The sequence below is a fragment of the Lepisosteus platostomus genome, chromosome 26 (assembly GCF_059453375.1).
Source record: "Lepisosteus platostomus isolate fLepPlt1 chromosome 26, fLepPlt1.hap1, whole genome shotgun sequence".
NCBI classification, from domain to species: Eukaryota; Metazoa; Chordata; class Actinopteri; order Semionotiformes; family Lepisosteidae; genus Lepisosteus; species Lepisosteus platostomus.
The window spans coordinates 6,405,041-6,422,140 of record NC_142636.1 but is presented as its reverse complement, the minus strand read 5'-3'; the positions used below and the strand labels follow the sequence as shown (position 1 = coordinate 6,422,140).

Here is a 17,100-nt window from a genome sequence, read left to right as displayed (position 1 = left end):
CGAATAAAAGCATTGAACTCCACAATACCCAACAAATGCAGCCACTGGCCAAAATATTCCGAACGCCCCAGTCAAATGAATGAACCCTCTTAGTGACGGGCAATGGGCTGTCTTGAGACTGACTTCCATCCCCTTTTCAACCAGATAAAATCTCACTGATCTCAATCGCACTAAAAACTAGAGAAGCTGGTGGCACGTAGCTCACTCCCACACACCCACCATCACGGCCTCAGCCGTAGTTGGTCCTGCTCGAACGATGGGATGGGACTGGGTTGGAAATACTTCAAAACCTTGTAGAAACTGCCATTTGAGCTGTTGACGCTCCTTGCTGAAACCCGTGGTGCTTTTTCAGTGTAGGCTTCTAATATCGAGGCCAGTATGCATACTTTAAATCTTTTATTTATTCAACATGAATCCACATCATGTGCATGGAACATCTTCCCCACACTGGGCATCATTTTATTGTGTTGCTTAAAAAATACCAAAGCTGATTTTAAGATCGAAGCCAGATGACCATGTGGAAGAAATTTATTATCAGAGAAGCAAACAATTATCAGAAAAGGCTACATTTAGATTCTGTACCATCTAAAACACAGATGCATCTATACATGTACGAACAAAAAATAACATTAATATTCATTACTGACAGTTAGCATCATCAGAAACAGATCTTTTCAATTAAATTACAGTTAGAACCTGTGAACTAAATCATGTGCTTACAGAAAGACTTTAAAACACTGTATTTAATATGAACAAAATCTTGGTCCAATTACCTCTGTACGGCTTACTGAAAGTCTTGGCCTCTTTAAGAAATGGAGTTCTCTTCCAAGATGAAGCAGTAAGCACAAACTTCAGAATTGGCACTTCTTAAGTGTATTGGGGTGCAATAGGGGAGTATTGTTCACCATGTGTACGTAGTAATTATTACAGTTAGCAAACTTATCTTATATGTACATATGCTTAGTTTAATTCATAATCAAATGAAACTACTGCTTAAAGTGACATATGAACAAATCTGGCAGCCGAAGTTCCTTACAAATACTGCACAGAAGCCATACAATAAATATCTGGACATTTTCCATAACGTAAAAACTGGTGAAAAATAAAACCAACACCTCCCTCAAAGAATGCTGGCAGAAAAATGACTGTTTGACAGATGTTCTCAGAGACAGAACTTTGACCTTAAAAGGTAAATCTTTGAAACACTGAACATCTTCAGGATCCTCTCAAGCAAGTATCTAAACAAATATAGTGTATATACTATTCTTTTGTTAACTGGTGCTTCAGATCTAGATTTATGGATTTGCTTAAAAAGATGTACTTAACAGAAGCCCCTCGGTGGAGAATACAGTTTGCCTTTGGGGGAAAACCTGCAAGTACCAGTAGTTACAGTTCCTGTACAACTGTACAACCGTTCCTCAATCCGCCACATTGCAGTGACCCCAGTGGTTTGCCAGCTGTTATCTGATCAGTAAAAGCCACATCAGGTACCAGTGAGATCCCTGCTCTCAGTGTGTTAGCTCTGCTGCTGATGTGGAGTAGACTGACAGTGTGTAGGTCAGAGGTAGCACATACGTTGGCTTCCATACTCTTGTGCTGGTACGAATGTTTTAACACTGAGCCTAAACTGCTGATTCTAACACGTACTGTACGGTTTTAATGGTAATTCTCGGCAAACAACTCTTACTTGAAATGCGAAGAGGCAATCAAAATCCATGTTCTTCTTGGATTCCAGTCATTTGACAGTATTTCTGCAAGAGAAGACTTGCTTCACCTGAAGAAGGAAAGTTTACTTACACGAATGCTTTGTCTATTTTCCAAACTTGTGTCACAGAAACACAAGGGGGAACTGTAAACATCATGTAAACCGACAATGAAAAAAAACTGATCTGAGGGTCTTTTCTGATTCTGAAGTAAGCCTTAAGTCATAAAAGACATCTTGCTACACGTAGACCACACCCATTTGATCAGGAGTTACTAACATTTTATTTGGTGAGTGTATAATAATGTATGATACTGTCTTTATTACAGTCCTTTGTTAATATGCAGGACTCACATACAGCTTCACCAACACACCATAATACAATCCCACCGTACAGAGCAGTCTCAGCCTCACCTAACCTAGGGAAGACTGCGGTATGATGGCTTACACATTGCACTGCCATTCTGTCAATCCATGGGTGATCATCGGCGAAGCTATAAGCCACTGCGTTAATGAATACAGCTCCCCCTGATCAACCAAATGTCTGTAACTCCAGCAAACGTAGCCTGAATCCACCTTTTATTTTCGTTTCTTCTACTTCCTGACTATGAAGCTGAGCCCAGTTTAGCCACAAATACGTTTCTGAAACGAGCCAAGCACAAATGAAAACGTACCTCGCAATGTCTTTATCACGGCCCAGAAACGCAGAGTCTATGTTTCTCACACACACCGCTAATGGTACATGAACAGGACTCAGAGCGACTGGAAAGATCTCAAGCCCTTTCAGTTCATATTATTGCTTTTGTACAGAAGGTAAGAAATGTCACAGTTCGGGCCACACACTGGTACGGCAATTCAACTGATTTATACCAGCCCCTGGAGAAGGACTGCAGCAGCTGCACTCGGATACAGCGCAGGCGGGGAACAACCGATAAATAAGTGCCACTGAGTCTTATTGCTGTAGGTACCCCTCTTGCACAGAAGCGCAGGTATGTGCTGTACAGATGCAGGGGTTTGTGCTTTGGTGAGTCTGGGTCTTGCTTCAGGGTTGGGAGTTGTCCATCTGAACCTGGAACCAGGTCTTACTTTACTCCATCCTGCACGAGCGACGCTGTGACAGTAACAGGGCAGCAGCCCGAAGGCCGGCGTGGTCCGCCCTCACGAGTACAGGGAGTGGTCGCTGTTCCTGGGCTTCCTGGCCGTAGGAGGAGGCGCATAGCGCTGCTCTGCCGCGCCCAAGCCCCCATTGGCGACGCCAGGGTGGGAAAACAGGAATGTGCGCTTGCTGTCCCTGCTGGGGCGCGGGTGGATCAACGGGGGCGCAGGGTTACACCTGGGGTCCCCGGGGCCCGGCGCCCGGTGGCCAGAGAAAAGAAAAGTGCAGTTGTTGGACCCCCGATGAAGACCGGGGCTGGGGTCCGGTCTGCGGGTGTCCACCCTCTTGCCCGGCCGGTCCAGCCTGCGGACGCCAGCCGCTCGATTCAGCTGCTCTTGTAGCTGCTGGACTTCGGTAGCCAGCTGGTCAACCGGGTGGCCGGAGGGAGTGGGCTGGCGAGCCTGCGACACAGACCAGACACGTCGTGGGATTACAGAGCCGTTACAAGGTTTTCCTTTAAAACATCTGCTATAGATTCCTGTTCTACAGCTACCCTTTTCAGCTTAAGCACATTATTTAAACATTAATACTTCAATAAATGTCCATTATATTAAGTGACATTCACAAAAACGTTACGCGGAGGCTGCATTTCTGAAGGATTTATAATTCTGTCAATTCAACAGAAAAATCAGGATTCGTGCTAACCAAATATACAATTCTGCATAAAGTCTTAGTGACACATTCCACTGACCGTTGGTCTGTAAAGGCCAGAGATTATAATGGCATAAACACGGTTTCGGACACCAAAATTATCCTGAAACTAGGATCACACCTCCCTCTTCTCTCAACAACAGAGTTGTTTCCATCTAATCCTCTCTATTCATTTGCAGGTTTTGACTTCACTGCTCTCTTTCAGTTCTTCCAGTGTTGATACTCCTTCATCCCTGCTCCCTGCCTGCTCTTAACTAACCTGCCTTTTGTTCTCCTTTTTTTATGTGCCGGATTCCCTCTCTCCCTCACACCCGAAGAACGCTCCACCACAGCCCAAACGTTGCGTCTCTTTTCTTCTCTTTTCAGCAGGGAATAAACCTTTACTTGTTCCTTTGCAGCCTACGCATGCTGACCCAGCTACCTGAAATTGTTCAGAACAGTACTGCCCCATTTGTATGTACAATTCACTTTGATTTACGTCTGCGATTCCCTATTGTTCTGTCATATTTTCAACATCTAAAACTAGGGTCGTACCATTAATCACCCCAGCAGATGATAAGGGGCGTGCATGACTGAACTCAAGACTGGGTGTTCCTGTAAATCATGGTATAGCCACAGTAAAAACATGAAAACAAGGTAAAAGTATTGGACTTAGCCGAACATAAGTAAAACTAAGGTATTTTTCTGTAAAAACAAAGCATCGTAAACACGAAAATGCCAGGACGAGCTTTTAAAACGCAGAAGCTTAATAAGAAAGACCCAGCAGATCGCACCTGTGCCTGCAGCGCCCCCCGGAGGTAGCAAGCCCTCCAGACCTGCACGCAGGGCCCCAGCAGGAGGGGCAGCAGGGGCCCCTGGCCGGGCCCGGGCTCGGGCTTGGCCCAGGGCTTCAGCAGGCTCTCCGAGGAGGGGGCCCGGCGGTGGCTCTTCCGGGAGGCCCCGGGCCCCCCGCCGCCGCGCCAGGGCAGGAGGTGGGAAGGCGAGGTGAGGGAGCCCCTGGACAGCAGGAAGACGGAGCCCTGTCCCGCACAGCCCCCCTCGCTGGGCTGCGGAGAGAACCGGCTTTGCTTTAAACAATGAAAAATGTTTCATTTTCCAGAAAAAAAGGCTGAGCCACAAGCATCTAATTATATCCCGTTAAAATACAGCTTCCAAACAGAACCAGAATAGCTCAAATGTCATATTAAACTACGGGTGGGGAAGCACACCAGCTGTGTGATTCCTTGTTTGTTTTTTTCTATAATTCAGAATCCATTCTACTTTCCTGCCAGTTTACCTACTTTCATGTCTCTGAATTTAAATTGGGCCAATTTGGTCTTTTCACTTTTCTTAATTCCCTCCACACCTCCTACTCCCTTATTCTTTCAATTCACCAGGTCTCTCCTTCTCTAAGACATCTCTTTCTCACAGTTCCCACAGCACACATCTCCAGCACCTTTCTGCTCTTTGTCTGGATGGAAGGGACAGGGACAGAAAAGTTCTTTTTTTAAATGAGGTTATAGCCACAGGAACTGGAATCGCCAAAGCTGTGTTTTTCACACTCCGGATCGCGGCTCTAGAGCCCGTGGCCGCCCACGGGAGAATGAGGAAGTGTAGGCAGACTCCTCCGGCCCCGCCCACCTCTGAGCCAATCGCCTTTCAACAGCTCACAGGCAGGACCGTCCTGATTGGAGGAGAGGACGATCGGATCACTGGGCAACTGCCGTCAGCTACTGCCCTGACCCTGATTTAAACCCCAGATCCCAGAGCTCAATCTAAGTGCAGACAAGCGCCTTCACTGACTGAGTCACTAGAGAGGCCCCAGAAAGGGTCTGTTCACCCCCGTCCAACCATCCCTCTTATTCCCTCTGGAGCCTATCCCAGCAAGCAGCAGGCACAAGGTAGGATTCATCCTGTACAGGATGCCAGTCCATTGCAGGGGACTTTTCAGCTCAATATACAGGGTTAGTCAAAATGCTGTCGACAACTTTGACAGTTTATTACAAATTAATTACATGGGTTACTGTGACAGACGAAAGCATAAATCTCACAGTTTCTGACGGTTACCTTACAATCCTTCGATATGGGCCTCACGTGTGACCCTGCACACATCCATGCCGTAATCAAATTCCTGCCTCCCTTTCACCAGCATATTGCTGTCAATCTGGTCGAGAGCTGCAGCGATACGCCCTATGAGTAGGGGAGGCACAAACACACAATCTCTCACAAAACCCCATGGATAAAAATCTCATCTAAGGGGGTGAGGTCAGGTGTTTTTCATTGTAATTGTCGACAACATTTTGACTAACCCTGTATACATGTATATTCACAAAGACCCAATATATCTAGCCCTCATCAAGACCTGTTAAACGTGAAAACAACTCAATTATTAACAGGGTCAATGATTTAAACACAGATGAACCACACAAGCAGGGGCATGGTTCCCGCTTACCCGCTGAGGCGAGGGGTGTCTGAGGCTGCCGTTCGGGACCGCCCCGGGGCGCGGCAGGGAGCCGACGGGGTGACGGAATCGCGCCAGTCTGGGGGGGCCGTACTGGAGCTCCCAGTCCCACACGCTGGGCAGCAGGGGGTCGGCGGACTCCGGAGAGGGCTCCCGCCAGCCCTTGACTGGAGTGTAGCTCTGAGAGAGATGCTGAGGAAGAGGACAAGGAGCTGACCTCTCCACACACAGCTGCGGGGTCACTTGGCAGCTAGCTCACACAAGGGTCTTTATCTTCCTGATGAGAGCTGCATAAAAATGAGCTCAAATTTACTGTTCTTTAGACTTTTACAGTCTGAATGCAGCTACAAGTCAAGTGCTCCAATAAATGAGTTACATATTCCTTTAAAATAAGCACAAATGGAAGTGCTGACATCATGATTTAATGGCTAAAAATATGAGGCCCTTGTCTGGGTGTGTTTTCTCAGTTTCAGCTGAAGGTTTATAGAGGCCGGAGTAAGTTTAGAGGGAATTCATAAAACTGTCTTCCAATACCTCCTGCAGATCGGATAGGACATTGTGTGTGTATGTGTGTGTTTGTGCACGCATGGGGGAGTGTGTGTATGTGAGTGTGTGTGCAAGAGAGTGTGTGAGTGTGTGTGTATGTGCTTGTGTGTGCAGGTATGAGTGTGAGTGTGCAGGTGAGCGTGTGTGTGTGTGTGTGGGGGGGTAAGTGTGTGAGTGTGTGTGTGCAGGTGAGTATGCAAGTGAGTGTGTGTGAGTGTGCAGGTGTGTGTGTGTGTGTGAGTGTGCAGGTGTGTGAGTGTGCAAGTGAGTGTGTGTGAGTGTGCAAGTGAGTGTGTGTGTGAGTGTGCAGGTGTGTGAGTGTGCAAGTGAGTGTGTGTGAGTGTGCAAGTGAGTGTGTGTGTGTGCAGGTGAGTGTGTGTGAGTGTGCAGGTGAGCGTGTGTGTGAGTGTGCAGGTGTGTGTGTGAGTGTGTGTGTGTGAGTGTGCAAGTGAGTGTGTGTGTGAGTGTGTGTGTGAGTGTGCAGGTGTGTGTGTGAGTGTGTGTGTGTGAGTGTGCAAGTGAGTGTGTGTGAGTGTGCAGGTGTGTGTGTGAGTGTGTGTGTGAGTGTGCAGGTGTGTGTGTGAGTGTGTGTGTGTGAGTGTGCAAGTGAGTGTGTGTGTGTGTGCAGGTGAGTGTGTGTGTGTGCAGGTGAGTGTGTGTGTGAGTGTGCAGGTGAGCGTGTGTGTGAGTGTGCAGGTGAGCGTGTGTGTGTGTGCAGGTGAGTGTGCAGGTGAGTGTGTGAGTGTGTGTGTGTGCAGGCGAGTGTGCAGGTGAGTGTGTGAGTGTGTGTGTGCAGGTGAGTGTGTGTGTGTGCAGGTGAGTGTGCAGGTGAGTGTGTGTGTATGTACGTGTGTACGTGTGCGCGGGTGGTCACCTGACTGCGGCGGCTCCTCTCTCGCTGGCAGTTGGACAGGAAGGTGGTGAACAGGGGCAGGTGGGCGCTGTCGTGCAGAGCCAGCAGGTAGTCGCCCGTGAACTCGAAGTGGGACGAGTACTGTGCCCACAGCTGCCACACACAGTCCAGAAACAGCAGGAAGACCGGAGACTGGGCAGCAAACAACACACAAAGCTAGCGCACTTGTGCACATTGAGTTTTTGACTAACTGAACTGGTAAAGAATGTAGAGACCCCAGTAAACTCTCTCAGGCCACGCACGGCTGACTTGAGGACAAAATCCCATTATGTTTCTTTGGCCAGAACAATCCCAAATCTCAATCCTATGGAAAACCAGAGGAACCAGAGGGGCGCACAGTTCAGTCGGACTCATTGTTTCGTCTTCCATAACGTCTAGTGAAGGAGTTTTTGTTGAAGAATGGGCCCAGGCCAGACTGGAAATGCTCTGTTTGAGCCACTTACTGCAAGACGTTTGCTGCTGCCAGAAGCCTGGCACAAGGTTCAGTGGCGCTTCTTGAAGGTTTGAAAGAGATACCGCTCACTAAATACTAATACAACATCTATTCTGTCTTCCTCAGCTGCTGTCTGATGGGTATCAAATGCATTATTCTGGGTGACCAATGTGCGAATGAACTGTAGTATGGACAGTTGGACCCCAGTTTTAAACTGTTGTCACAACAGCTTCTCCAAGCCTGAACTGAGCACCAAAATCATTCCCATGATGCAGTGTCACAAAAGCACAGTGAACGCATGTTGAAACCACACCAAAGCATGGCACAGCCACAGCACAGCTGGGAAAATCCCAAATTCTCGGTACTGTAAACTCCCATCAGCAGTATGCCATAGCACTATTCATCATATCTATAAAGCTAAACCCTGTCTGGGGCCTAAACCGCCATACTGTAACTAAAAGAAGGAATGAGAGGGGTCTTTCACCTCTTCTTTGTCACTGTCTTTCTGGTAGTTGAAGCGACTCAGAAACCGGTGGCCAGCCACGACCCACTCCTTCTGGACCAGACTCTGGAAGCCCAGCAGGGTCCGGGAATGCGGATCGCACATCAGCTGGACAAGACTGGACACTACGCAGTTCAGGTCCCGGTCATCCGGCTCTGGGGACATAGAGGAGTGCCTCTGGTCACACGAATGTGTGCTCCAACGTACTGGATAACACGTTCAGAATCAATACCAGTTATCACTGAGTGCGCAAGGTGTCTGCCGTCATGAAAAACACAAGAAAAAGAAGGCACGGTCCAAAATAGAGAGAAGAAAACCAGAAAAGGTTTGATCTTATTTAACATCACTTTATTAACCCTTAACAATTTCTTGCATTAGGAATTATCTTTTCACATACCCCAGCTTGCTCTCCATGAGACACACAGACAGGGAGAAAAGCATGGGGTCAGAGCACAGGGTCAGCCATTGTACAGCGCCCCTGGAGCAGTTGGGGTTAAGGGCCTTGCTCAGGGGCCCAATGGAGTAGGATTCCTCTGCCAGCTGCAGGATTTGAACCGGCAACCTTCCAGCCACAGGTGCAGATCCTGAGCCACAGAGCCACCACTCCGCCCGAGGTAATGCACCGTTCCCGGAGGCACTGCAATACCGGGCCGATGCGTGGCGAGGATGGCGCAAGCTCCTGATCCAGCTCCCTGTTCCAAAAATCCGTTTAATATGTGGTCCCCCGATGGGGGACGTATCAGATATTAAACTGATAAGAACAGAAACTACACTTGATCTTAGCCTGTTACGCATTCCACTCGTGCCTCTGTTCCTTCTTGCATTCCCACGCGCACACCCTGTAGAACAAGCTCACGCCGCAAGTAAACGCCAATCACCTTTCTCTCCCGTCTCTATTTTAGTTCCCCTTTTTCCTCACTTCCCCGCTCACTATTGCGGATTCTCTTCAAGCTCCCTAGTGCGCGTTTATCTCTTGCTTTTCTCCGGTTTTTGATCTCCTTGCCTGCTTCTCGTTTTCGATTTCGCCTTGTGATTTGGATTGCTGCTTCCTCGTTATACTTCCGTGTTTTGACCTACTCGCCTGCTTCCTGGATTCGATTTCGCCTTGTGTTTTTGGATTGTTGCTTCCTCGTTGTCTCTCTGTGTTCAGACCTACTCACCTGCCTTCTGGTTTTCGTTTTTGCCTAGCGATTGAGCTTAGTGTCTTTCTCTTAGTCTTGAGTCCTGCATAGGATCCTATTTCCCTATCAGCCCAACTCTTACATAGCCAAAAGGCCGAAAAGCGATCTTTCATTGCCTCTCTGGACAGCTTTAAATTTGAAGATCAAAGATTTGGTATACCTAACGTAATCTAAACCAAGACAGCTGACTCAATACACACTTTGCAGGCATGCATTCTGAAGCATGTCTTCTGTTTCTAATTCTAAACGGTACTGATCAGGCTGGCCACTTTTTGATATGGTTATAGGAGGAATAACATACATAGGATGAAACACTGGCAACCTAACTATTGCACAGCACAGTGCCATACCATTCACTACAACAGGGCTGTGTCTTTAAGGCTCTTTAAACTGCTTCTTTTTAATAACAGGCTGGTTACTAAAGAGCTACAAAAATACATAGATGAGCAAATATAATAACCTCCTATTGTGCATTGTTTCCCAGTTAATTGTAGAGTCTGACAATAAGTTATAAATAGTGAAAATTTGTTTTGAGACAGCAAATAGAATTAATCCGGCCTCCAAAGTTAAAGCCAGGCTGGCTTTCCAACATGAAGGCATAAAAAATACATGGACTACAGTGCCATCTACTGGTGAGTACTGGAATGTTTCCTGAAATCCTGACTGGTTAAATGCGACTTGTTAGAAATGTCTTAAACTGCACCTGTGACAAATGCAGCTTGTCAGCCTTGAGGCCTGAAATTTCTCACTATTGCTGCACTGCCGGATATCCTGTATTTTATATGAATTATTCCTCTTGCTTCAAGTCCAGAATTATGAGTGGTTTTTTCTTTATCTAATCACATAATCTTACTCCGTAAGATCACTTCTTTAGCCCTATACAATTTCTTGCATTAGGAATTTGTCTTTTCGCATACCCCAGCTTGCTCTCCATGAGACACACAGACAGGGAGAGAAGCTGGGGGTCAGGGCGCAGGGTCAGCCATTTATACAGCACCCCTGGAGCAGTTGGGGTTAAGGGCCTTGCTCAGGGGCCCAACAGAGTAGGATTCCTCTGCCAGCCGCCGGATTTGAACCGGCAACCTTCCAGCCACAGACGCAGAGCCACCACAGCCACAGAGCCACCACAGCACCCTGATGTAGCTTACTTTGCTGTTATTCACATATACTGTATGGTAGTGTACTTTATTATGTATTTTAATAGTTTAAATGTACCCTTAACTGCACTGGATCATTTTAAGTATATATATATGGGTAATTTCACTTGGTTACAGTTATCTGTAAAATCCGGATACTTCCATTGTACAAACTGTGATCATTATTATGATCACGATCGTAAAAATTCCCTCCCCCTCTGTTGTGTTCAGAACGTTTTACTCCACATTAACACAAGTCATGTTCACATACAGTATATCACCACATTCTTCGGTTTTTCCTCTCAGATGCTGTTCCCTGGGTTCACAGATCATAACGACTCTCTCTCTTACCTTGGAGGATAACAGTCAGATGGCCGTCTCTCAGAAGACAGGCAACCTCTGTGGATTTCCTCAGACAGGCCCTGGGCACAGAGAGTCCCATTAATTCCCTACCTTGGAGTCAGAGTTAGTCATTGCAACTCTGCTCTGCAGTTCTTCACCATGGAACACAAGTCACTTTGCATTGATTTTTATAGTTAATTTCCCAGCCTTTGAAATGAAAGCTCTCGGCTCAGTGGTGCATTTTTAGAGGTTTGGAAACCACAATTATTGCTCCCCCTTTTGCAGTGTTACAATGATCCACCCACCCATTTTCTACCCATCTCGTCCCATTTGAGGTCACGATGGGAGCCAGAGTCTAGCCCAGCAAACAACAGGCGCAAGGCAGGGTACGCCCTGGGCAGGATGCCAGTCTATCACAGGATAGACACACACTCACACCTCGGGGGCAGTTTTTCTAGGAGCCAATTAACTTGCCAGGATGTCTCTGGTCTGTGGGAGGAAACCGGAGCACCTGGAGGAACCCACGCAAACCTGTGGAGAACATGCAAACTCCACCCAGACAGCACCCCCTGTCCAGAATTGAACCCAGGGCCCCAGCGCTGCAAGACAGCAATGTTCACCACCCTGCCACCCACTACATGGCTCAGTAAATTGTTCCCACAAAACATAATGTTAATGTGTTACATTTTAATTCTAAACAACTCCTTTTCAGAATTAACATTGTATTTGTGCAGAAATCATCATAATACGATATCATCCTTTCAGTTTGTGTCTTTAAAGATGTCAGACTAAACCTGTTACCTATCCAACACATCTGTTTGCCTTTTAATTTTGTTTTTCCAACACAGAAAGCTTTTGTTTAGTTAAAGGTTCTTACCGCAGCTGGGATGGTTTAAAACTTAGGCAACCTTAATATATTCAGGAAATGTGACCGTCATATTTCATGACCATTTTTTTTCAATAATGTAACAGAGTGTTTCAGATTGACTAAAGTTTTGCTCCTGATTTGAGGAAATACAATTATGCTGTGGTTGTCTTCAGAATGAAGCCATTTAATGAGGAAAAGAGTTTAACAATGAACAGTTTGCAAAAGCATTAGAGAAAACGTTAGTCAGCTCAACGAAATAATACATTTTAAAATATGTTTTATTATCCTGATGTCTGTGCATCTACAAAAAACAACCTTCGAGTTGTGTATCCAGTAAGTGTATCCAGTTTGCAGTAAATTAAACTCTGTTCTATTTTCTTATAATATTCCAGCAAACTGCAGGTCTCTTTGGAAACACAGCAACGAGCCAGGCAGATCAATAACACGGATGTGACTTCACAGGGATGCTGGAAAGAATGGCTCATCAATCAGTCTAGAACTCTACCCATGATGTTGTTCTGGTATAACATTACCAAAGAAGTTCCAGAAAGTCTTAAATAATAATAATTAATAATAATAATAATTGCTTACACTTATATAGTGCTTTTCTGGACACTCCACTCAAAGCGCTTTACAGGTAATGGGGATTCCCTCCACCACCACCAGTGTGCAGCCCCACCTGGATGATGCGACGGCAGCCATAGTGCACCAGAACACTCCCCACACATCAGCTCTCAGTGGGGAGGAGAGGAGAGTGATGAAGCCAATTCATAGATGGGGATTATTAGGAGGCCATGATTGGTAAGGGCCAATGGGAAATTTGGCCAGGACGCCGGGGTTACACCTGTTTACAGTATAGTGTCCCCGTCACCATAATGGGGCATTAGGACCCACATAGACCGCAGGGTGAGCGCCCCCTGCTCAACAGAAGGCTGATGGTTCAGCCTTCCCAGAACAAGTGTTGTGAGAACTGCTAGAGAAACACAAGCCTAGGGGTCAGAATGCAAAGAAGACAGATTAGAGGAAGAGAAACGAACAGTTGGATCTGTCGGTGTTTAGAACCAATTGAGGGCAATACGGTGCCACAGTGTTGCTTCTTCACTTCCTTACAGCACTTGGCTCCTGGGATTGATTCTATAACTGGGCACTTTCTGTATGGAGTTTACATGTTCTCTGCATGTTCCGTGAGTTTTCAGCAGGGTGCTCCGGTTTGCTCCCACCTTCTGGAAGGCTTTACGCTGGCTAGGTTAACTGCAGTGACTCAATTTCAGCTTTGAACCTGTTTCCCCTGCAATGGCTTTGCACCCTGTGATTCTGGGAGAGGTTCCAGGTAGCTGCGATACCTACCAGGATCAAGTTGCCTCCTTATAATGGATGGAACCTAATCAAAGCCAGTTACACAAAGAAAATATTTTCAACATTAGAATGACCTGTAATTCTAGGTTGACCTAAAAGACACATCAGACAGAAGAAAACTGGATGTTACCCAAAGTCCTTCCAAAAAGAGATTTCTGGACTAACTGAGCAGCTGAGCAAGAGAAGGGACTCCTGACATTCGCACCCTTTCCCGTGTTGTAAAGACTGTGATCTTACTTGATGTGATCCAGCCAGTGTGTGCCCTCCAGCGCAGACAGCCATTTCTCATCAGGCACCGTGATGGACGCGGAAATATCTGGAGCCAGGAGAAAGAGCAGGGAGTCAGTTTGACGAAGTCTGGGATTGTCATGAGGATGAGCCCGGAAGGGATTCTAGGCCTAATTATAACAGAGTTGCTGTTTTGAGGGGGGATGTTGAAAACAGGTGGAGACCAGCACTGGAGCAGTACCCAACTATACACACAAAGCTTTCCATGTTGACGTCCGACTTTGGGTTCATATGTTAAAAAATAATCAGATTCAAATCTGAACATATAAACAAAAACAGAAGTCTGACAAATATAACACCGTAGGAAAAAGCCAGATTTTTTTTTTTGTGGGGAAAAGTCGATGATCATAGTGGCTTCCTTCTTCATTAAACATACGGAATATTGTAATGACAGTCAACACTGTCAATCAAAAACATATTTAACCAGTTAATCTGGGTACTTTTGCATACTAAGAATCCAACGGTCCTCTTGTGCTACATCAAAAATGCTCAGTTCCTCAAACTGGGCCTTAAACAAAAGCAGACCCCGAGCTGAGTTTGAAAACCAAAAGAAAAATATTTATTTATTTCAACAGAAATATAAAACATCCATTTTTTTAACGGGTTTTTCTTCAAAGTTTCAGTCACACTTGAAATGTATTTCTCATGTTCAAATCTCTTGAACAAATATCGCCGGCAGGTTAGGATTCCATATTCAATTAAGAATATAAATAGAAAATGGCCAAAGCAGAAACAGCTGGGACACTCACAGTGGGGTAGAAAACGGACAGCAGCAATGAGAAACGATGAGAAAACCAAACTTCGCAAACTCATGTCAAAGTGCCTGAAACTGGCACTTGCCATGCAACTGAGGTACCAGCTATGGCGCCTACCTCCAAGGCAGAGAGCTCGGAGCCGGGTGTGTGCCAGCTGGACGTCCAGGGGCACGGGCATGTCCTCGCCCAGGTCCACCACCACACACTGCTGCTGCCTGCCGAACAGCATGGCCTCCAGGTTCCTAAGGCCGGGCACAGAAATGGCAAAACAGGAAAGAGGGATGAGCACCTGACCTCTGTTTATACCCCTCTGCAGTGTACAGACAGAGCGGAGTCAGTTTCACGAGTCCTGGATGTGAGAGCGCACATTACAAAGGCTCGGAGTGAAACTACAAGCTACTGAGTCACAGAAACAGCGGGAACTCTGCTTTTCCATGTCATCCGGCAGGACAGAGCACAAGGAAGAAGGGTGACCCATGCAGAACCAGGAATCTCTTGTACAAGGTCCTGCACCATAACCACTGCACCACCCAGCCTCCTGTTTTCAGTCACATACGTCTCACATGCATTCTGCACTAGGACAATAATCTGAAGAGCAGTTTATTCCAGGGTAATTAGGGTTAGACTGTAATTGTATTAAATAAAGGACAGTCGGGAACTCTCAGGTAACAGTAATAATAATAATAATCGCTTACACTTATATAGCGCTTTTCTGGACACTCCACTCAAAGCGCTTTATAGGTAATGGGGATCCCTTCCACCACCACCAGTGTGTACCCCCACCTGGATGATGCGACAGCAGCCATAGTGCGCTATAAAATTTGATTTTATATTATAAAATCAATTTATAGGGGTTACACCCCTACTCTTTTCGAGAAACGCCCTGGGATTCTTTTTAATAACAAAAGAGAGTCAGGACCTCAGTTTTACGTCTCATCCGAAGGACGGCGCCTATTTACAGTATAGTGTCCCCGTCACTACGCTGGGGCATTAGGACCCACATGGACCAAAGGGTAAGCGCCCCCTGCTGGCCCCACTAACACCTCTTCCAGCAGCAACCTTAGTTGCATAAGGTAGCGAGTAACAAGTTACATAAGGTAAGGTTATACAGAAAATGCAAGATAAAGCTCATACAATAAATTGCATAGCGAAGCAAAAAGACTCTGTGAGATACAGTTTCAGCAGGCCCAGGTACAGTAAATAAGGTGAAGGATTATAATGCACTGTGCTGCAGTAGCTGGTATACATTGCAACAGCACCCGTAAAAGATAAACAGGGGTTTGTAGCGTGAGATTCGCCATTTGTGTGTGGGATCTAATAGTACAATGGAGGTGATCATAAATTGAGGTTTCAGGGCAGGGAAGCCGAGCTCAAGATGTAGAGGCATAGTCCAAAAAGGATAGCCTCTAGACCCGCAGTGAACTCCTCTTTCAGAAACAGAAAAGGCCACATTTGTCTCTAAGAGTACCTCAGCTTTAGGAGGGATTTCTATCAATTTATTGTGGGACAGCAGTACTGGACTTATTTCAGTCATAGTAACATTTACATTCATTCCTCCACTTTGCAATTTGAAGCAGTTTCACAGAACCAAATTCACACAAATTTTGGACTATCTAACTGTTAATTTAGGTAAGTGAGTCTCTAAATCTTACTGGTTCTGTGATGAGAGTCCTATAAGCACCAGTAGCACCAGTATACAGGGTTGATTCATATCATTCGAGGACGCTTTCAGCCACAACACTCTGTTTTGACTTTCTCCACTTTTCAGCGTGGAATTACAGTGCCCCCTTTTGATGAATGACAAATGATACATACACATGTTTTGTAAATATTTTAATCACAACTCTAAATTCTTAACTGAGCATTTTTGGGGGGTTAGTCTTTGGGTTGGAAGAAGATAATTGGCACCAAAAACAAGTATATGCATTCACCCTCTTGAACACCTTATTTAAAAGGAAACAAATTTGACAACAGATACAGCTATTGAGTTGTTTTTTTTTTTCGCATGAGTTTAGCTAATCTTTTTATCTATTCTTTTCAAACTTGCTCCAGCTCTGTCAGATTTGTTTCGACAGTAATGTTTAGGTCTTGCCACATATTTTGTTGAATCGAAGTCAGAGCTTTGCTGGGCTGCTCAAGCACTGTCTTATTGTTAAGTCACTCCAGTGTCGCCTTAATCTTGTGTTTTGGATCACTGTCCTGCTGAAAGATGAAGTTTCATCCTAGTATTAAGTGTTTAGCAGACTGCAGTGTGTTTTCTGCTATAGCACGTCCACAATTTGCTCCAAACATTTCCCCCTCGGTCCAGACAGGCTTCCCTGTCCCTGCTGCCCAATACCATACAGTAATGCTGCCACTACCTTGCTTGACAGTAAGGAAGGAGTTGATTGGGTGATTGCTGTGTTGAGTTTGAGCCAGACTATTTGCATGCACACCCAAAAGTTCACATTTTTGTCTTGTCTGACCACACAACACTTTGCCACGTTTCCAGTATTGCTTAATACTTTGTTTCAAACTCCATGCAGAATTTGTGGCTCAGGATCTGCACCTGTGGCTGGAAGGTTGCCAGTTCAAATCCCACAGCTGGCAAAGGAATCCTACTCCATTGGGCCCCTGAGCAAGGCCCTTAACCCCAACTGCTCCAAGGGTGCTATATAAATGGTGGTCTGACTCCAAGCTTCTCTCTCTGTCTGTGTGTCTCATGGAGAGCAAGCTGGGGTCTGAGAAAAGACAAATTCCTAATGCAAGAAATTGTATATGGCCAATAAAATGATCTTATCTTATCTCTTAATTTAGTAAGACTTAGTTCTCACTTTAAAATGCCTGGCAAT

At 45.8% G+C, this 17,100-nt stretch overlaps 1 protein-coding gene and 1 non-coding gene across 2 annotated transcripts in view; both read right to left on the bottom strand.

Moving 5' to 3' along the window:
* Window positions 1-381: 381 nt before the first annotated feature.
* The window catches only part of mtmr11 (myotubularin related protein 11), a 60,802-nt gene continuing 44,083 nt past the window's right edge, over window positions 382-17,100 (bottom strand). Inside the window, exons 10-17 of the mRNA XM_088621418.1 lie at window positions 14,387-14,511; window positions 13,464-13,542; window positions 11,012-11,082; window positions 8,326-8,498; window positions 7,370-7,540; window positions 5,941-6,141; window positions 4,283-4,555; window positions 382-3,259 (exon numbers count right to left, since the gene is read on the bottom strand). Of these exons, the coding sequence (XP_088477544.1) occupies window positions 2,861-3,259; window positions 4,283-4,555; window positions 5,941-6,141; window positions 7,370-7,540; window positions 8,326-8,498; window positions 11,012-11,082; window positions 13,464-13,542; window positions 14,387-14,511 (1,492 nt within the window). The 3' untranslated portion in view covers window positions 382-2,860. The remainder of the gene's footprint in view (window positions 3,260-4,282; window positions 4,556-5,940; window positions 6,142-7,369; window positions 7,541-8,325; window positions 8,499-11,011; window positions 11,083-13,463; window positions 13,543-14,386; window positions 14,512-17,100) is intronic.
* On the bottom strand, window positions 8,956-9,139 carry LOC148639842 (U2 spliceosomal RNA). Its single transcript, XR_015930742.1, has one exon. It is a non-coding gene; the product is annotated as a U2 spliceosomal RNA (small nuclear RNA).